The sequence below is a fragment of the Tachysurus fulvidraco genome, chromosome 2, assembly GCF_022655615.1.
Source record: "Tachysurus fulvidraco isolate hzauxx_2018 chromosome 2, HZAU_PFXX_2.0, whole genome shotgun sequence".
Lineage (NCBI taxonomy): Eukaryota > Metazoa > Chordata > Actinopteri > Siluriformes > Bagridae > Tachysurus > Tachysurus fulvidraco.
In genome coordinates, this window is record NC_062519.1 from 22,809,427 (window position 1) to 22,832,135 (window position 22,709).

The following is a 22,709-nucleotide window of genomic DNA, read 5'->3' on the forward strand; positions in this document are numbered from 1 at the left end:
TTTACAGACACACACACCAGATTTATCACCCATGTTCCTACATACATGATTACCCAGCGTCCTCTCTGCCCCCCTCTGACCCCTGGTTGACCCCGGTTCAGCTTCAGAAGACACCATGTTCCTCCTGTTACTCCATATCTGCTGAAACAGTAATTTAGCCACTGGCTTTGTTCTGAACAAATAAAACGGTGGACAATTCTTTCCCAATTCTTTCTTTCCCACAATCCCTGTCTCCTTCCTACAGCTGTTGTTCCAAACCTTTGTATTTGGTCGGTTATAAGAATAAACCCAGAATTATTGGCACCCACGGTACATTAGCTTCATCGTACGTACGAACGACTTAAATCGATTTAAAGAGAATTGAAGAAAATCAAATGAGTCGAGTGTCGAATTGAATTGTGTTAGCAATGCGTTCCACTGGGCTTGATCTTGTCTACATCTTGAGTCAGCTGGCCATCACTGTTACGAGGCATCTTTCTTTATGAGAAATAAATAAATATCCATCTATAAAGCATGTATGCATGTGTGTATCTCATTCTTGCTCATGTATGCAGGTCTGGGGGTTTTGTGTGTGTGTGTGTGTGTGCGTGTCCTTGCGCTCACTTTCCCTGGGTCGCTTTTTAACACACTCAGCGTTGGACTGATGGCTAACGCTTCTCCGCCGTGTAATTTAGAACCCAATTTCACACGCGGCTGATTCCTCTGCAGTGAGAGAGCGAGAAAGAGATGGAGAGAGGGAGAGAGACAGAAGGAAGGAAGATCCCACAAAGCAGAGGAGTGACACATCCTGAGGTACTGAAGGCCTTGGAGAGGAGACTCGTTTAATTATTAATTACTAAAACAAGGTGTGATCTCCACCTGGTATTGCTAAGGGGTAAATACAGAGCCGGTGGAGCGGATCGCAATAATCACACACGGTATTGACTCAGCTCAACTCCACACACACACACACACACACCACGTGCTGCTCTGCATGTAAACACTTTCACATGGCTCCTCTGCCAGATTGGCACGCTCGTTATAGCATGTAAATGCTCATTTGGAGGCTCAACGATCGCACTGAATGAAACTACGTCTCCATCCAGCGTTTACATTTATTACAAATTCTAATCTGATCCTTATAAAAGCACCACCGAGGATCCCATCCAACTGGTTATACATCAATTGACAGCATAACACGAGGCTAATCTAGTTTGATTAGATACAGCGACAGTAGTTAGCTAGACAGAACGATCTCGCCAATAGTCGAGCCTAGCTGCATTAAATCTGGATCAGATCTGATTATGTGTTACATTAAAAAAATGGACAGAATGACAGAAATATTACGGGGAAAAAAAATTAGACTTACATAAGTAGTGTGGTATTTATGTGAATGGCCTGTTGAATGCAGTTTTTTTATGATATTATACTGTATAGTATTTAACTCGTGCGTTTAATTGAATTAGTCACACAAAAGTAACCATTTTATGTCGCACTGTTTTCATATTCATATTATAATTATATTAAAAGCATAAATGAAGACAAATAAGACTAGACAATCAATTAAGACAAAATCAATCTCACCCGATAAAAGAACCAAATGTGTTCATATAGTGTCTTTAGTGTGTACATACAGTCCATCTATATTTTGTCCATAGTGTGCATTCAGTGCGTCTATAGCGTATACACCCTAAGTACTTAATGTGGCTTTTGTGTGTTTATATACAGAGTGCCCATAGAGTATCTACAGTGGGTCCATAGTCTCTATAGTTTGTCCATTGTGTCTATAGAGTATCTACACTGTGGCCATAGCGTATCTATAGTAAGTCTATATTAATTAAAAATAATTGTCAGGAATATATGTGAAATCATTGTAAAATTCACATCCTTCAAAGTTCTAAAATGATTTACCCACTCCTGAAAAATCCTGCCAGAAAAAATAAATAAACAAACAAATAAATAAATAATAAAAAAAATTCACAAACATACACATTGTGGCTGAAGCTAAACCAGAATCTACGATGCTAAAGTGATGCAAAAATGAAATGCTAATGAATTCTGAATGGTAGCAGTGAGGGTTGTTAAATGAATTCTCTCATTATCGGCCATCATGCAAGCACATAAACACACACACACACACACACACACACACAGACTTCTGTGCTTGATGCTTCTGAACCAAGACACATGTAACAAATATTAAGATTAAAATGAAACTGTTTCAAATGAGAACTGAAGCGAGATGCTCGCCGAGGATGACAGCAAATCCCGACAAGGAAATCTGATCACATCACTGAGAATACGTGAGATCAGACGCTGTATAATAAAAAAGTCTCACATTCATAGGATTTATAATTTAGAAATATTTCAGATTAGGGAAAAGTAGCTTATCTGTAATACTGCAAAACGCTATAATCACATCTTTATTCGAAAGAAGTCATTTAAAGGAGTTCGGAACAACGTATACGTTTGTAATTATGCATATTACCACTTTTTTGTATTTGTGAAATTATTCATATTATATATATATTTGTATATATATAAATTAATATTATTGTATTAAAAAAGGAATCCTAATGCCACGTATGCAGGCAAAGTTTTCTGTTATGTTTATTTTTTTTTATATTATTTTGTGCCACATTTACACTCCCAAAATTTTGGGGGTTCGATTCATGCGATGTAAAAAATGTGGAAAGGTTAATAAGTCTGCTAAACACAGTAAACGCTGTAAAAATAGAGTTTAGAGCATTTTATTTGCTAAAAAACATTAAAAATTAAAAAATAAAAGTCTTGTAGGTTACATGATACGTCCATCTGAAACAGACTGAACACGTATGTGGGCTTCGAGAAGTGCTTGATGTCTTGGTGGTCAGATTTTACTGGAGTGAGTGTAAAGCTGCTTTAGTGAGGTCTCTAAAGTCAGAAGTGTGGAAGCCGAAGTCAGAAATGTGGAAGCCGAAGTATTCTCTCATCAAAACACCACAATAGCTCTGGTCAAATTTTTACTGTCTGTTTTTTATGCTTGAAAAATGAATAAATATAATGTTGTTGCATTATATGCTAATTAATGTTAATCAGCATGCTAATGTTGTGCTTCAAAGCTGGACAGTTGTTGTTTCTTTTCTTTTCAAAAAAAAAATTCCATTTCCGGTTACTAAAAAAGAGAATTTTACCGGAGTGATAAAGGTCCAAGTGTTTAACAATAATCAGACAGTGTTTTTCACGCTCTGCTACACTAGTAGACAATGACAAAAAAAAATGCATTATTGCTTGTAATCTCCCTTATAATAAACTTCTGTAAGGTGGGCAATCCTAAAACTGGCCAAAGCCCAGGGTTGGGTAAAAGTGTTTCCTTCGACTTTCCATCATATTTGATATCAAACAGTTCATCATCATATTAAATTGCATTAATTAATACATCTACTTGGGATGTTTTTTTTTTAATATTCTGTGATCTCTGGAAAATTGTCCGTAGGGTTGGCATGGGTTGGCACTCCGTCCAGGGTGTATCCTGCCTTGATGCCCAATAACGCCTGAGATAGGCACAGGCTCCGCGTGACCCGAGAAGTTCGGATAAGTGGTAGAAAATGAATGAAATATTCTGTGATTACTAACTAAGCCTTTTTGTACAATTAATCAGCATTATAGCAAACAGGCCATACAATTAGGACTGCATACCACATAACTGTCAAAACACAACTAGGTAGTTAGAATGTGAACAGGATTTAAAGCCAACACAACACAACACCCTCAACATCAGGACGTGTCCTATTTGAACCACAAGCTCAAAAGCAGTCACATAATATACTGTCAGGATACAACGTAAAAGAAATTAACGTAGAACAATTCAAGTGAATTTAGAGCGTAGGGTTTAGGTAAAAAAAGAAGACATTTGCATAAATGCCACTCCATGCGTTTGTGTGTTTAAAACATGCTGATGGATAAAAGTGAAATCAGCACAATTCCTCCCTGCACAACGTCATTTTCTCCACAATCCTTTCAATTACAGCGCAACATCAGCTGTATTCTCCAGCTAAGGCACACACACACACACACACACACACACACACACACACACACACACACACACACACACACACACACACACACACGTAAAACAATTATGAACGCCCCAATACACATTTCTGCACTAGTGACAGCAATGCATACGATGTACACTCGAGGCTGTAGCGATGTCATTCACACTAATGCGAACACACTCACACTGATGCATGATACGTGATAAAATAATGCAGCAATTTGTTTGTTTAAAAAAAAAAAAAAGCAGCCATATTTGCTGCATTAAGCTTACATGGTCTGCGTAACACACAGGTTTCAGACATACTGTAGAAGGTGAGGCAAAAATATGACACCAGAAACCATTAACATAGCACCAATTAGATTTGAAAGTTTTTTTTAATAGACAATACTATGCTACGATATTAAATTAACATAGAAGCAGTAACGCTTCAGTGATTTATACGGCATTTAAACAACAGTCTCCTTTGAGCTTGATTCAATTTTAGTTAAAGGCGTTTTACTTTAATAAGACTTTTTATATGGATAAATTTTTGTACAGCAGTTAATGCTATTCGGTAAATATGCGACATTAAATAGCACATGAATACAAATTAAATTTTCAATGAATTATTTTGTTAATAAAGCAGTTTGTTAAAGAAAACCACAAGAAAGAAAGAAAGATAGATAGATAGATAGATAGATAGATAGATAGATAGATAGATAGATAGATAGATAGATAGATAGATAGATAGATAGATAGATAGATAGATAGATAGATAGATAGATAGATAGATAGATAGATAGATAGATAGATAGATAGAGCCATTATCGGATACTATCGGAAAAATACTATACATATACATGTTATACAACTCATGGCAGAATACTGCACAGTCAGCTAACTGTAGGTTTTAAGGCCATGATGTACCAGAATGTGAGTAAATGTAAGAATCAAACCCATGAAACACACAGTGTGTGTATTTCTGTATATGATCAGGGGACTGTGTGAGTAATGACTCCTGTCTTGCCCTGAAGGCAGTAAGACCACGATCAGTAGTAGAACACATTAATTTAGCCACACCCACACATCGGAGCACAATGCACATGCGCACACTTGCAGATATACAGTATGCTAACAGCAGTCAAGGACCAGGATGTGTTCCATCTGCTGAAACTCTCGGTTACTGAGCTGTATTGTTGTGCTCTATATTAATCCCCTAAATTCGCAGTGTCCTGGTGTCTCCCTCCCTGTGCGCACAGTCAGCTCAGCTTGGCTCAGCTCAGATGATCTGTTGTATTAGTGCGGGAGAGCTTTTAAATGCCCTGGGCATTTCTGTAGTTCACATTGAGCTATAAGCCATTAGTCAGAATTAAACCAATAAAACAACAACGAACAGCAATTCAGAGTACAGCAGGATGCTAGGAAAAGAAAGTCAGAGTGCATTACACCAGTTTTATTCTATAAACCGGCAGCTTATTAATTACTAAATGGTTTAGCGCTGGTCTATCTTGCTGATCTCCTGAAGCAGATCAGCCCATCACAAGCACTTCAAATAAGCAAAGGTGAAGTAACAGACCACTCAGTGGAAGATATGTTATGTTCAATGCAATCATCTAACACACTTTTTTTTTAACCTTGATTATTTTCCTTCTTTTTTGCTGTAATCAAATTTGCAGTCATTTTCGTCCGTTCATGTGGGTGAAATCGTGTCATGGTGAAAAGGTCTGTGTTCCTCGGTGAACCCAGGGGTACAAGTGTAATAAAGTAGGCCATGGTACGGTCAGCCTTAGTGAATGAATCTGAATAATTCTTAAGACCACCATTTCAAAAAGGTACAATAAACAGTGTACACTGCCCGGATTAGGGTTACCAGGACCACCCCTGGAGCCAGGCTGTGTAGGCTGAGAATCTGGTGACTAGGTCAGCAACATATTCGGGTACTGCCGGAATTGACAACATATTGTAGGGTCACCTTGTAGGTTCTCTACCTGACAGATAATAGGTGCACTGGTAGTGGAGAGGGATTTGGGAATGTGGACTGGTGCTTCACTAAGGAGAAAAGTGACTGAGTTAGTAAAGTATGGTCTATATATAACTGCTCATTCATCCACGAACAGTAAGAACTCCAGTAACAAACGTTTTGAGGGAATTTGAAGTCTGTCCTACTCTAGAGCAGTGTTCCCCAACTTAGAGCAGTGTTACTTTCTCATGTTTAACAGTGCTTGGTGTACGTGTATATTGTGTTTGCTCAAATTTAACCCACAAATTAGCAAAAATGAGTACGAAACAGACGTCGTTAGAAAGTTAGAAACTCTGCCGGTGTTCTGGATTAAAGTCATGTCGGAATACCCTGAGATTGTCACCACAGCACTTAAATCCCTATTGCCATTTCCGACATGCTATCTGTGTGAAGCGGGGTTTTCTGCAGTGACGGCAACCAAAACAAAACAACAGAATAAACTGGACATAAGCAACACACTTCGGGTGTCATTGTCTCCTATTACCCCAGATGGAACCGTCTCGTTGCAAAGAAACAAGCTCAGGGTTCTCATTGATTTAGCGTTGTAGTGAGTTATAAAGGCATGTTTAAATACAATTAAATTAAAAGTATTAATTTTAATTTAATTGTATAGCCACCACCACCCACCCCCAGCGGGCCGCGTTAAAATTATCAAACATTGACCGGTCCGCAGCGAAAAAAAGGTTGGGGACCACTGGTCTAGAGAATCCAGATGGAAAAGACCTTCAGCAAGTAGGTAGCAATTTCTGCCTACCTGGAATGGTTAAACTGCCCTTTGAAGTTCACATGATGTTATCTACAAGATACCCAATAAGCAGGATGATCAAAACAAATAAGGCTCCTGACCACTCTAAAGATTGGGCAAAACCGGGAAAGATAAGATTGTAAGAAGACGATGGGACAGAGAATAATCCAAACCTCTGGTGTTTTATCACCAGAAAACATTTTCAGATAAAATTAGGATATTGCTCAGCACATATTTTCATGTGTTGGTGGTGTGACATTTGCATGTTCCATGAACATGTATCATAATCAGGATATTGTAATTTGACAAACATTTAAAAGGTTGTCCCTGAATTGAAATCAACAACCATTTGTAGCTGCACTAAATCAGGAGAGGCAGAAACATTGGCCGACCTTATAAATCTCTGAAACTCAGACATGTGCGAGTTAGTAAATAGATTTCCATCCATCTATCTAGATCTCTGATCATTAACATCAGAGTCATGTTTTAGACTCTTATTTCTGACTGACCCCTCTTTCAAGTCTGCCACGTTGCACTGTTATACACAACGAGTCAGTAAGTTTGTGTCCATAATGTCTCTATAAGCCAACTCGACAAAGGCTACGGCCAAGCCTTCTGCATAACTTATGCTGAAAACTGCCCATACAGTGTGAGGTGCTCTGTGATCCTTATAGAAGCAGACATGACACTATGGCTAAAACCAGGGTGTCCATCTTATCCGGAAAGCTTTCATCCTAACCAAGCAGAGGCCACACCTGAGTCTACTGAAAGCCATGATCAACTACTTAAACAGGTGGAAGAAATAAGAAGGAGCCTTTATTTTTGTCACACATACATTATACAGTGAAATTCTTTCTTTGCATATCCCAGCTTTGGAAGTTGTGGTCAGAGCTCAGGTTAATCCATTATGCAGTTCCACTGGAGCAGAGAAATCTGAGGGTCTTGCTCAGGGGCCCTATAGTGGCAACAGTTCGGCAGAGCTGAGGCTTGAATCCTGACCTTCTGATCAACAACTAAGAGCCTTTACCACTGAGCTACCACCGGCCATGCTTGAATGGAAAGAATACCCCCACACCAGCCTTGTGTGGATAAGACGGGACGCCACTGGGCTATGCTCTCAATATGACCTCTGAAAAGCATTGAGGAATCTCACGGCAATCTCCATCAATGCCAGGGTTTCCCGCAGCACTTTGCAGTTCGGGCGGCCCACCTAAGCTGGGAAACCCTACCGCCTTAACTAGGTCGTCCAAAAAAATTAATTCCGCTGCACAAAAGGCCGTCAAGTGCATCTCAGAGAATAGTGCGGACACGCTTCACACCACGAGCGGGCACACATGTGTCACAGCCGAAACGAGAGAAAGAGGTGGTCCGTCACTGTCTAGAGGATAACTAGCCAGTTGATAAAACGCGTGTCCGTGAGAACTGTAAGTGGACTTATGTTTTGGGTTTATTTAAGCAGGTTATTGTATTAGTCTATAGTTCTTGCAAATTTAAAGTAAGTTAGCTGGTGATTTTGTTGTTTAAGTTCTTCACCTGCTAGCTAGGTTGCTCGTGCCGGTTTTTAATAATTGTTAAATGTAGTACAGTCTGTGGTCTATCTCACAAAGAAGCCCCGCCCACCCCTACCGCCTTAACTATCAGATTTTCTGCGGGAAACCCTGAATGCCATAGCTTCTTAAGCACCTAGAAACAGTACACCACTGACATATTAGTCAGCTGTTTTTATACGATTTCTGTGTAAGTGAGGCTTCCTGCATTCAACAGTAACTGCTTTGCATTAGATTTTAAATATTACATGACTTTTAAAAATACAGTTCATTCATTTCTTCACCTTCACTTATTCTCTTCCAATTTATGACAACTGATCAAACTGTACTGATGATTCCCTCTTTAAAACTAGGTCCAGTGTGCACTCTCAAGGACATTGTAATGCATTTGGACAACGGAAAAATGAGCCATATGATTTCAAAGCCATATCAGCAACCACAGGATGCAAATGTAGGTTAAAACAACATGCTGATGTTCCTAAATTTATGGATTATCCTCCAGCAAGCTGTCAGAGCCTCAGGCAAACAGGCTCAGGTGCATCAACCTCGTTTCCCCTCTGTAAGGACGTTCTCAGGTACAAACACCATAGTCAAGCCCAGAGTATAATTGTGCATAATACAGAGAGAAAAGATAATAAACACTAAATGCGTAATAAATTAACGTGTACAGAAGCTTGATGTTCATACTGATGACTATACCTTAATAACTGTAGTATGTAACATGCCTAAAGTGAGAGGTACACTACGTGCATTTGTTTTTAAAAAGTGGCTCCCTCAGATGCACAGAAAAAAAAAATCATTATAATTTTTCTTCGAGACGACAAAGAAGAAAAGGCTTCATCGTTCATTCAAGTTAAATGCATCAAAAGGCATTTCATGCTTTTCCAGCTTCATTAAGAATCCTCAACAGAACGCATTAATCATTAAATCCTTGTTTAAAGGAAAAGCAGTGAGGGAATTCGACCAAATCTTTCTTTTGCTTTAATATCTATATTATTAGGTTATTTACATGTTGACCTGTTAAGTGAAACTGCATTCTGACCATCTTTATATCATGCCTACACACTAGAGGTCTTCTCGGGTCTAAAGAAATGTACCCGACCCGAATCACCCGAACCCGACGTGCATAATGGCAGTCGTGGCCTAATGGTTAGAGAGTCTGATTCGTAACCCAAAGGTTGTGGGTTCGAGTCTCGGGCCAGCCACGACTGAGGTGCCCTTGAGCAAGGCACCAAACCCCCCAACTGCTCCCCGGGCGCCGCAGCATAAATGGCTGCCCACTGCTCCGGGTGTGTGTTCATGGTGTGTGTGTGTGTACTTTGGATGGGTCAAATGCAGAGAACGAATTCTGAGTATGGGTCACCGTACTTAGCCGTATGTCACATCACGTCATAATTTTTTTTTTTTTTTTTTTTAAGAAAGACCCGACCAAAGAAAAACCCAAAAAAATTAGACCCGAGTACGACCCGACGATAATTTTTTTTTTAACCCGACTGGACCCGAATGTTGTGTAACTCTACACTAAAATAACCGCTACAGCGTGAATTCAAAATTGATTGACAGGTCTGTTTCAACGAAAATTAGTTTACCGCCAGCCACATGTCGCAAGCGGTCTTGGCAAACTGAGGAGAAGTTGGAAAAGGACTTGAGTCGATGCACACACACGAGATACAGTAGTTCGGGTCTTCTCGGGTCCGTTCGGTAAAAACACATTCATTTTAACTTACCCGAGACCAGATGCCGCTATTATTATCCCCGACCCCCAAAACTTTTAGACCCGAACCCGCTTGGGTCCCGGGTCGGACCTCGGGTTTTCGGATCTAAGTCGACCTGTGAAGACCTCTACTACACACTCTACAAAGTTTTTGTGTTGGTTCATACCAACTACATAAGTCAGGAGAATAGACAGGGTCTTCACAATAAAACATTATCCAACATAACCAATCTGTTTATATGTCAAAACCAACCAATGTTTGCTAGCAACTAGTGAACTCGGCTAGCTGTTGAACGTTATATTGCTACTAACAGAGGTAGTGTTAAGTGTACGTTTGTGAACTGCTAGATTTAGGTATGTAAAAGTTGCTAAACTATTAAATTGGTAATTAAAATCAATATTCTGGTAACACAAAAGAAAATGAGAACGGAAAATAGAAAAGAACATCAGCATTAATCTTCCTCAATCTGATCAATGCTATCCTCACAGAAATAAGAAGTGACGGGACGTTCGCAAAATTATTAATGATCATGGAGTCTTGTGCCATTCTGCATTACGTGTGCCATCTTTCATCACTTTGTGACAGGCCACAACACAATTTCAATTTTCCTCATGATTGAGAGGGAGTGAGGCACAACAAGGGTCAAAACCCCACACTAAACTTAGATAGGTTGATCTACACCTGATATTTGCTCGACTATCACTCTCTTTTTTTTTTTTTTTTTTGGAGAGCAAAAAAGGACGACATAAAAGAACAGTTTTCCAAACTGTCTGAGTTTAGACGGAAGACATCCTTTCGTGGCTTGGTGTCAGATAACTGTTTAAATAAATCCAGCTCTTGCGTGTGCACATAAACTGCAAGAACACTTTTTCTATTGTCTGCCAGTGTACGTGGTTTATTACACAAAATAAAGAAAAAAGAAACAAGCGCTGACGTGTAGTCACTCACCATCCACTCTGAAATAATGATATCCACTTTCTCCACCGGAAGCTCCACGTCCTCTATCCGGCCTTTAATCAGCGTGATTGTGTCTTCGAGATTATTAGCTCTGGCAATCAACAAACACAACCACATAAGTCAATTTGTAAATGGGAGATAAATGAAAGGATCAATGACTCTTTTATGTGACATGGTTTGTGTCCACTTGTCGCCTTAAATGGAAGTCGCTGGAAAAATAATACAAATCACATTTATTTAGTAATTACACATTATCCTGTTAGCCATGGTCTCCAACCAGGATGGCAATGATAATGGCACAGGGTATGACGGCACAGTGTTTGATGATGCATTGATGTAGCATTGCTGACTCGAATCTCCCAGGTCCAGGGACCGATGCTGAGCTCAGATACTGTCCTTGTGGAGTTCCCCACCTCTACCCATGAGCTGAAGAGGTTCCTCCAGGTTCTCCTGATTCATTCCTACTGTCCAAAAACACGAATGTAGGACTGTCTACGCTAAATGTGTTGGTAAATGGTGCTCTGCAATACACTGGTGTCCTACTCAGGATGAATTCCTCTTTGTGCCGAGTTACATTACTGAGGATCTCATGCTGTCACCAAAGATAAACAAATATATTGTGGTCAGTAGAATCAGGGGATCTCAACCCAACTGAACACTTATAGAAAACTATATAAAAAATAAATAAATAAATAAAAAACTCAGGGTATAAGAATAGACAAGGGTTGATAAAGTGTCTTAAATTATCAATGATTTGAATTTTCCAACCTTAAGGCCCTCAGCCTAGGAAGTGAGTAAATGTCTTCTCCATCTAATCCCTTATACAACGCTTCAATGCAGAACAATCTCACAAGCCCTCCACATTCAGCTTTTATCATTAAATATTACATCTGGTCATTTGCCTGAAAACCATCAAGGGCTATTTCTTTCCTGATTGAAGGGAACTTTAGATGCCTTAGGCATCAGCAACTATTGACTGCTCTAAAACTATGTGAGCTTTATAGATGCCTGTTAGGGCGAGATGATGTCCATCTTACTCGGAACGGTGTTCTCATTTCTTACAGAATGGCACATAGTAACACAACAAGCCTAGTTAATCACTTGACATTACAGAGCCAAGGCCAGTGAGCATACAAGCAGACTAAATAAAATAAAAGTTAGTGCATAACAAAGTTCCATAGTCTGAATTCCGTTGTGAATTTCGGATTTCATTTCAAACCAAAGTCAGCTTTATGTCCCTGGCAGCTTTCAAGTCTGTTTCACCTTCTAGATCTCCTTTTTAGTTATGCTGTCATAGCTAGTCTGTTCACAATCCCTGCCTGCATTTTGAACACAAAGTACATTGTCTTTAACCATTAATTTAATCACAAGCATACCGAATATGCTGCTGCTCTGTCTCTGTGTCAAGCTACATACGCTACTCCTAAAATACCAGTGTTCTTGACCCTTCTGCTCTCTGTACCTGTCTGATCTATCCTGGTGCCCCATTTCTGGTTGGAGTAGTCATTGGATATGATAGTATATAATAGTCATTGGATATGAGCTCAAATGCTCCTGGTTAAACAATTGCACCTGACGTTACTATGTAGACTTATAGGAAACTGTTTATAATCACGTTCTTCCAGTCACCCAGTGGAAGACGGGTTCTCTTTGAGTCTGGCTGTGCTCAAGGTTGCATCCTAATGTCATGTCGGAGTTTTTACTTGCCACCATTGTCTTTGGCTTGCTCATTAGGATAAGTTTACATTTTTATACATTCGATCATTTTTATTCTGAATTTTTATAGTCCATTGTTATAAGCGATATACAAATGAAATTGCACTGAATTTCATATAACCACAACCAAGTTTTCATACCACTGCTATTCTGATGCCACTCAGTTTGTTCTCTCAGACACTTATCTTGCTTCCTGGATCTGACAGATATGTCCTCAACAAAATGTATGTATTCTAAATCTCAGCAATACTAGGCTCTAAAAAGAAGCATTCCCAGTCAAGATCCTGAAATCCGTACTGCAACGCGACAGATCATTCATCACGTCTCTAACTTGACATGGTCGTGTAAATTTTTTCTTTACATCATCAAATTTATACCCATTACAAACTTCTTATTTAGCTTCCAAACTTTGGAATAGTCCTCCTGATAGTGTTCGGGGCTCAGACACACTTTCCCAGTTTAAATGGAGATTAAAAAAGCCAGGCGTACACATAATACATCCCATAATATTGTGCACTATTACATCAGACTTGCAAATATTATGAACTCCAGATATGTTAATCCCTCTCCACTGCTTCTCTCTTTCTACCCATCCCAAGGCATTCAGAAACTGTACCAGCTCAGATCATCTTCCGTGCGATGAAGTTTTTGGACCTCCACTGAGATGAGGCCTACTCTGAGAATCCTGAGGCATCTAGAGATCTACCAGCTCCAGTTGGACTCTGCGATACTAAAGAGGAGATGTGAACATCTGATCTTTTGCATCAATACAACAGAGTCTCCCAGAAGAGGATGAGGTTCCCCTTAGAGTCCGGTTCCTTTCAAGGTTCCTTGCTGGAGTTTTTCCTTGCCACTGCTGCCTGAGTCACCTCAGACTTGCTCATTGGGGATAAATACATACACATTGTGAACAAATATATCTAATAATAATCTTGAATCTTTATATCATTCTTTATATTAAACTTTTGTTCTATGTTTATGATCTGAAAAGCTGCTCTGAGACAATGTCGATTGTAAAAAGCGCTACACAAATAAACTTGAATTGAATTTAAATTTTGAGACCCGACAACCGTACCACGCTCACAGTAGCGCTTCCCTGGTGCACAGGTCCCTGCGACTGATGTATTCCAAGTTCCCTCACACCACCCCACTGACGCACTCCTTATTACTGCCATCCTTTACCTGCTCATATCACATCAGATAACACTGTCGTACCATATACGTGTAAGCCTTTATCAATGTTTCGTCTGAAATCTCACCTGACTGATAAACAAAGGTGGCCCTATTGGAACGATAAAGCTTGTGGTGACATAGCCTTGACAACAGAAGGCCCTCCACACTGAAAACGTCTCAATCAAAGAGTACGGTTTTTACGCATGATATAAGAGATACGTATTAACACGATTTTGCACTCGGACATTATATTATGCAGTGTCTTTATTCTGTGCAAGAGGATGTCTAGTCAACAACATCCATTAGAAGTGGGGTGTACACACTTACTGTTAACAACCAGCTTTTAATTAGATAACATCAGTAACTAGATTCTAATTTGTTTGAATTCACCAAAGTAAAGAATACACCTATAAACTAAATGAACGGTTGGATGCCTTGAACCTTAAAAATGACTAAAATGCATAAAAATGAAGGACGCAATGTATCAATGGTCCTTTAAATACATCAGTTGAGAAAATTGGTGTTAATTACAGCCATTTAGCTCAGTCCAACATGGGGGCCAATGTTTTCCAGTTACACACACACACACAACGTAATACAACAAAAGCTCCTCTTGTGACCTTTGCCAGCCCTCCACCTACGTGTGTTAAGCTGTAATGATGATCCCTTAAGAATGTGTATCAATCTCCCTACACACTCTATTATAATGACAGCTAATGCTAGCAAGGACAGGGGCATTATTCAAGGCTGTGTGTGTGTGTGTGTGTGTGTGTGTGTGTGTGTGTGTGTGTGTGTGTGTGTGTGTGTGTGTGTGTGGGTGGGTGTGGGCGAGGGAGGGGGCTAATGTGTGTGTGTGTGTGTGTGTGCGCACATAAGCGAGAGAGCTAGAGAGAGGTGAAGGGGGGGTTGGAGGAGAGAATATTTCTGTCCTAGCTGATCTTTATCCTCACACTATCACACACTCCAGAAATCCACACTCCCCCTGGTGAGATGGTGAAGGAAAAGAAACACTAATCTCATTACTACAGGACAATGGCAGCTATGGCAGCAATGGCAGACAATAGAGATGAGGTAGAGAGGGAGAAGCTCTCTACACCTTGTTTTTCCATTTTGAACATGTAAGTCGCTCAGGAATAAGGGTTGTGGGATGAGCGATACAACAAAAAAGGGATTATGTGTTAAGTCAAGTGCTGATAGATAGAGGATGTATGATTATAGTAGGGGACAGCGGGTTGGAAGAAAGTGATCCCAGAATGCTGGTCAATCAATTTGTGCTAAACCATTTGTCCAAAACCTTTCCCAAAATGCAGTTCAGGAGCCCTGTCATGACCCAAAGATCATTAGCTGATCAGAATCTGTGCAAGCAAAACACCATAGACATGGCAGCATGGTGTGTGGACCAAACGAGAAGCAATAGATGCAAAGAGTTTTGCAGTCCAGAGCTTGAAATTCCTAAACTTCCAAATCAAGCCTCTGATCCAGTTAATTTACTACCTCCTTCGGAGCCCTTCCAACCGTTTCAGGTAAGGTATAGTGAAAACCACAGAATGGTGGGAACCTCTGTATATATGGAGAGCTGGTGCCATGATCAGGTGTTAGAAGCAACAACAGATGCACAGAGATCTGCACAAGGATCATTTAGACCAGCGGTCTCCAATCTTATCCGCAAAGGGCCGGTGTGGGTGCAGGTTTTCATTCCAACCAAGCAGAAGCCACACCTGATTCCACCTGTTTAATCAGCTGTTCTTGGCTTTTAGTAGACTCTGGTGTGGCTTCTGCTTGGTTGGAATAAAAACCTGCTCCCACACCGGCCCTTTCCGGATAAGATTGGAGACCCCTGATTTAGACTATCCTTCACCAAGAAGGATCTTTTTATTTAATCAGGGAAGGAAAGAAGCCTCTGTTGCCACCAACAAAACCAGGCACAGGACTGGAAAACTAAGATCAATCTAGGAATACAGGTGAGATTCCCATGTTTCTGTGAAATTTGCTGTAATTCACACAACGGTCAGATGTCCAATTGGACCTTTCAGTTCCATCAGTAGGCCAAAATGAAGAGTGTTCTAAAAAGACTGTTAAAGTTAGTAAATAAAAGATAAGAAGGAGGTCTTTAATCAGACTGAAATTTGAATATTATTTCTTCAAAAACAAACTGTGAACTGGACAAGAAGGTTATGTGTGCAAAAGACTCGATGATGCGGGTGGAGAGCAAAGGCTAGGCCGTCCGGCACAATCCCACAGAAGAGAATGAGTTCACACAGAGCATCACTGACACCACCAATGGACAAGAGAGCATCAGAACTGGACCATGGAGCAGTTAAAGAAGGAGATCTACTCTGATGAATCAAGTTTAGTTTTACATCATGTGGAGGACAGGTGTGTCTGTTACCTAGAGAGAAGATGGCACCAGAATGCACTATGGGAAAAAGGCTGAGGAAGTGTGATGCTCTTAACAATGTTCGGCTTGGCTCCATGTGAACTTGGAGTTCATGTGGATGTTACTTTAACACCTACCACCTACTTAAACGCCAGCACCGCACTGCAAAATCTGTCCAGAAATAAGGAACATGAAAAAGGTGTTGACTTGGTTTCCAAATTCCTCAGACCTCAATCCAATCGAGCTTCTATAGGATGTGCTGGATAACAAGCCTGATCCATGTGGGAAACTCAAAGGCTTATGAAAAGCTTATGAACACTGTAGTGCCATCAGCGGTCTTATGCAGTCCAGGCCTCGACGGCTCAGAGAGGTTTCGTTGGCACAAGTGGAATTACGTAACATATTAAAGCAGGTGGTTTTAATGTTATGTCTGATCTAAATGTTCTGTCTGATCTAAATTTGCACTGTGAATTTTACATAAGCCATTTGAGAACTTCAAAATGCAGTTCCTTCTAAAAAAAAAAGAGCAGGTACGGTTGCCTTCCCATTACCTCATCAACAAGTGACGTTTCAAAAGCGTCCTCTCTTTCCCAACATCTCTCCCATTTTTGGGCCTTTTTCTCCAAAGCTGAACAGGCAGTTTCTTTATGGTTCTGTATCTATTTGTATCTGTTCTCTTCTTAGTAACAAATCCTTTTCTTTTTCAGTCTCTCTCTGTTTGTAGTGATGTTTGAATAGGGAATGTCTGTGTTGTGTATAGACCCCACACCTCTGAAACACACTCAGCCACACAGCTGGCCTCACAATGGCCCAATGGCGTGTAAAATTAAACTTCAGTCTTTCTTGTACATCCTGCTGACATTCTAGCATATATAATAATAACAGTCACGATCATAAACACACCCACAGATACATAAAGGCCATAAATGCAATACACAAAGACATGAACGCGACACAACTTGAAAGAGTTTACACACTTGGCAGAACACTATTACAAATCACCTGCAGTGCGTGTGTACTGCAAGCAGGTGAGGGAGGAGCAATGTAGCATGGGATGGGGAGACAGATAGGTTGGGAAACTAGTCTTGTTTCTCTGAAAACTTTGTGTACTCTGCTGATTAGCTAACGCAACTACAATGGGAGTATACTGCATTTACTTCCTAGACAGACAAACAGGCAGATAGACACCTCACCTGACAATGTCCATGGCGTGGTAGATGATGTCCGATTGGTCAACACCAATGACCTTCCTGGCCCCAGAACGAGCAGCGAACATGGACAGGATTCCAGTACCACATCCCACATCTAGCACCACCTAGAGGGAAAACCATCAGCAATAATAAACCTATTGAAATGAAACGTTGTCAGCTCACTATGTGTGGCATGAGTGAGCCAAAAACCATCTAAAATGAACTGTGAATTATAAATTGGTCATTGGAAGACTTTCTCTAAAAAGCTGGCTCAATGACCAAATAATACGTTAGAACTCACCGACTTAAAAAGGTAATCGAGAGCTCCCACTATCCCACTCTTGTTAAGTGGTTAAAGTGGTGTACTGTGTTTGGGATTAACACCATGCAGTGAATGGAACGCTGATTTTTTTATGGTTATTTTTCAAATTCATCTTTAAAACTCATCAAACTCGTCCTTGATTCGGTGTTATCACGCCGACAGGGGCGCGCTGCCTCGCTGATCTGGCAGACGCTAACCAAATGACCTTTGACCTCTGATACATCAGATAACACGGTGCTTTTCCTTCGCTCCCTCCTTTTCTATATCAGTTTCTAACAGCGGCTGTTTAAAACCGATCTACTTCCTGTCAGCACATAATAAATGGCCTCTATATGAGCTCCTGTGCATTACACTGACTGTGTGTGTGTGTGTGTGTGTGTGTGTGGGAGAGAGAGAGAGCATTTCCTGTTATCAGTTCTTTGCAGTCATCCACTCTAAATATAAAATGCTGTAGTTCATTATAATAAAATGTTAAATCAGCATTGGTCATCAAGCCTGTTAACCCTTTCCCCTTCCAGTGCTAACCTTTGTGCTAATGCTAACGTTAACAGAGAAAGAAATGGAAGGCAGAATCTATACACACCGTGTCCTTGAACAAATCTGGGTTGCCGAACATAAAATCCCGGTAGCTTTCAGTGCGCACTTTATCCTGCGAGTGAGAAAAAACAAGAGAGAGTTGTAAGTAATGACAGTGTCAACATTACATTTTCTATTAGGAAGACAAAATGTGTCTCTCTGCGAGCAAGAGTGTAATCCCTGATCACTAAGTCCTGGAAGTTTAATTCTCATACGACGTCACAGTTGGAGAAGACGACTTATTTGGTTTTTGCCAGAGAACTGAGGAATAAAAAGGTAAAGAAACTAAAAGACCTCCCCTTGAACTGCCACCTTATTGTGGTGGAGGGGTTTGCGTGCCTGAATGATCCTAGGAGCTATGTTGTCCTGGGCTTTTTACCCCTGGTAGGGTCTCCCAAGGCAAACAGGTCCTGGGTGACGATCCAGACAAAGAGCGGTTCAAAACCCCTTATGAAGAAGAATAAAACAAGGTCCGTGACGTCGCCCGGCATGGCACAACCGGGGCCCCACCCTGGAGCCAGGCCCGGGGTTGGGGCTCTCATGCGAGTACCTGGAGTGCCCGAAGGAGTGACGTGGGGCCGATCTCCAGTGGGCCCACCACCTGCAGGAGAAACCTTAAGGGACCGGTGCATTGTGGATTGGGTGGCAGCCGAAGGCGGGGGCCTCGGCGATCCAATCCCCGGACAGGGAATCTGGCTCTAGGGACATGGAATGTCACCACGTTGGGGAGGAAGGAGCCTGAGCTGGTGCGGGAGGAAGAGAGATACAGACTAGATATAGTTGGGCTTGCCTCCACACACAGCTTGGGCTCTGGAACCCAACTCCTCGAGAGAGGCTGGACTCTTTACTACTCTGGAGTTGCCCACGGTGAGAGGCGGCGGGCTGGTGTGGGCTTGCTCATAGCCCCCCAGCTCAGCCGCCATGTATTGGAGTTCACCCCGGTGAACGAGAGGGTCGTTTCCCTGCGCCTTCAAGTCGGGGATAGGTCTCTCACCGTTATTTGTGCTTACGAGCCAAATGGCAGTGTAGAGTACCCGACCTTCTTGGCGTCTCTGGGAGGGGTGCTGGAAAGTGCTCCGACCGGGGACTCCGTCGTTCTACTTGGGGGCCTTCAACGCTCATGTGGGCAGCGACAGTGACACCTGGAGGGGCGTGATTGGGAGGAACGGCCCCCCCGACCTGAACCCGAGTGGTGTTCTGTTATTGGACTTCTGTGCTAGTCACAGTTTGTCCATAACGAACACCATGTTCAAGCATAAAGGTGTAAATCAGTGCACGTGGCACCAGGACACCCTAGGTCGGAGGTCGATGATCGACTTTGTGGTTGTTTCATCTGACCTCCGGCCGTATGTCTTGGACACTCGGGTAAGAGAGGGGCGGAGCTGTCAACTGAACCGATGGTTGGATCCGATAGCAGGGGAGGAAGTTGGACAGACTTGGCAGACCCAAACGTACTGTGAGGGTCTGCTGGGAACCTTTGGCAGAGTCTCCTGTCAGAGAGATCTTCAACTCCCACCTCCGGTAGAGCTTCAACCAGATCCCTAGGGAGGTTGGAGACATTGAGTCCGAGTGGACCATGTTCTCCACTTCCATTGTCGACGCGGCTGCTCGGAGCTGTGGCCGTAAGGTCTCCGGTGCCTGTCGTGGCGGCAACCCCCGAACCCGGTGGTGGACCCTGGATGTAAGGGATGCCGTCAAGCTGAAGAAGGAGTCCTATCGAGCCTGGTTGGCTCGGGGGACTCCGGAGGCAGCTGAGAGGTACCGGAGGGCCAAGCGAGCTTCAGCCCGGGTGGTTGCGGAGCCAAAAACTAGGGTATGGGAGGAGTTTGGTGAGGCCATGGAGAAGGATTATCGGTCGGCCTCGAAGAAATTCTGGCAAACCGTCTGGCGTCTCAGGAGGGGGAAGCAGTGCCCTGCTCACACTGTTTACAGTGGGAGTGGGAATCTGCTGACTTCGACTGGGGACATTCTCGGACGGGGAAGGAGTACTTTGAGGTTCTCCTCAACCCCACCGACATATCTTCCACTGGGGAAGCAGAGGCCGAGGACTCAGTTGTGGACTCGTCAATCGCCCAAGCTGAGGTCACTGAGGTAGTTGAGAAGCTCCTCAGTGGCAAGGCACTGGGGGGGTGGATGAGATCCGCCCTGAGTACCTCAAGTCTCTGGATGTTGTGGGGCTGTCTCAACATCGTGTGGCAGTTGGGGACAGTGCCTTTGGACTGGCAGACGGGGTGGTGGTCCCTCTGTTTAAGAAGGGGGACCGGAGGGTGTGTTCCAACTACAGGGGATCACACGCCACAGCCTCCCCGGAACTAACCTCGGATGCAGGAGGAACAATGCGGGTTTCGTCCCGGTTGTGGAACACTGGACCATCTCTATACTCTCGCCAGGCTGCTGGAGGGTTCATGGGAGCTTACCCAACCAGTCCACATGTGCTTTGTGGATCTGGATAAGGCATTCGCCTGTGTCCCTCGTGGTGACCTGTGGGGGTTGCTCTGGGAGTATGGGGTCCGGGGCCCTCTGCTAAGGGCTGTCCGGTCCATATATGACAGGAGCAGGAGTTTGGTTCGCATTGCCGGCAGTAAATCAGACTTGTTCCCGGACTCCGGCAGGGCTGTCCTTTGTCAGCGGTCCTGTTCATTATTTATATGGACAGGATTTCTAGGCGCTGTCGGGGGCCGGAGGGATTTCGGTTTGGGGACCACGGGATTTCGTCTCTGCTTTTTGCAGATGATACTGTCCTGTTGGCTTCCTCAAATCAGGACCTCCTGCGTGCACTGGGACGGTTTGCAGCCGAGTGTGAAGCGGCGGGGTTGAGAATCAGCACCTCCAAATCCGAGGCCATGGTTCTCAGCCGGAAAAGGGTGGCTTGAAATAGTTTTAATCTTTTGTTTTAAACATTTCCAACCATTTAAAGATACAAGGTGTTTTTTGTGTTTTTTTATTGGAACCAGTTCAATTAAACAGTAAAACAGGGATTTGTTGCTTGCATAAGTATTTACCCCCTAGTTCAATACATGGATCGAACTCCTTTGGGTTGGTGTGAAAAGTCTTCTGGCGTACGTCTCTTTCAGCCCTGCATGTCTGGATGCCGAGATTTTTACCCACTCTTTTTACAGTCTGATGCGTTGAAAGTGGCCTTGTCCGAACACGTTCAGGCTCTTGGAGCTTTGGGTCACTGTTGTATTAGAAGCTTTTCATTCACACTCTCAAGTCTGAAATAGAGTTTCTTCTAGGATTGGCTTATAAGTAGCTCCGCCCATTTCATTCACTCATTGTAATCCTGGCCAGTTTGCCATACCCTGCTGATGGGGAGCACCTCCCCCACAACATGATGCTACCATCACCATGCGTCACTCTGTGTGTTCTCAGGGTTAGCAGCAGCCAAACCTGGAATATTGTGTAGAGGCCAAAATGTCCAGTCTCGGTCTATAATCAGACCAAAAGGAACCCCCCCCCCCCACACACACACACACACACACACACACGTACAGAAGGTAACACGTCTTTAGATACATTTTAAACAGGATGTGTTTTTGCCGATAGCTTTTTATTTTGCTGCTCTTCTATAAAAAACAGACTACAGCTGTCCTGTGAGCACCTCCTCCCATCTGAAGTGTAAATTTCCACCTCCTTCAGAGTTACCCTTGGCATCTGGGTCGCTCCTGTAAATAATACACTCCCAACTGGGTCACGTGACTTTTGCCAGATGATCTCTAAACGTTAAAAGATCGAGCGGATTTAATTGTTATCTGGATGCTCAAAACCACCACATCCGGACCGATACGTTTCATGTTCAGCTCTATAAAAACAGAAATAATTTAGACCGATGTTTTTTTGGGTCGTTTGTTTAATTAGGTTGTCTTTATCTATCTAGTTTTAGGGTTTCGGATGAAAACCTGATCACGTTTCATGTCTAATTTGTATAGATATACAGAACATTCTAAAGGTTCTAGAGGCACTTTAAACAGACGGTTTGTTTAGTGTAGATCAGGGGTATCCGTACAGGGCTTGTGTGACTGCAGGCTTTCATTACAGCTAAATTAAACGTATATATATGAGGACCTGTGTGAGTCACTGCTCTAATCTTTATGACGGCAGTAAAAAGACATCGCCACTGTGACGCAAACCTCGGTCTTAACGTATAGGGGAAAAAAACACCAATCGGATCAGCGGCAGCTTCTCTCCTGCACTTTACTGCAGTGTCTGTGTGTGTGTTTCTCCTCTTACAGCCTTAAACCATAGCATTCTAACTAGAATCATGAGAGAATTCAGCCTTAAAACCAAACAGCACACACTCACACACACACTTACAATGTGTTAATATTATAAAAATCCCTTTGAAGCGTGAATTTGAGATACACTTCATAA

General features: G+C 42.4%; 1 protein-coding gene across 2 annotated transcripts in view; it reads right to left on the bottom strand.

Annotated features, from left to right (window-relative positions):
• Positions 1-22,709, bottom strand: part of prmt3 (protein arginine methyltransferase 3) — a 50,092-nt gene that overhangs the window by 20,496 nt on the left and 6,887 nt on the right. For both annotated transcript variants that reach the window (XR_007138415.1, XM_027152251.2), the window contains exons 8-10: positions 18,346-18,411; positions 17,444-17,565; positions 10,976-11,075 (exon numbers count right to left, since the gene is read on the bottom strand). Coding sequence is in view for 1 of the 2 variants with exons in the window: in XM_027152251.2 (XP_027008052.2) it covers positions 10,976-11,075; positions 17,444-17,565; positions 18,346-18,411 (288 nt within the window). In the remaining variant the exon portion in view is untranslated. The remainder of the gene's footprint in view (positions 1-10,975; positions 11,076-17,443; positions 17,566-18,345; positions 18,412-22,709) is intronic.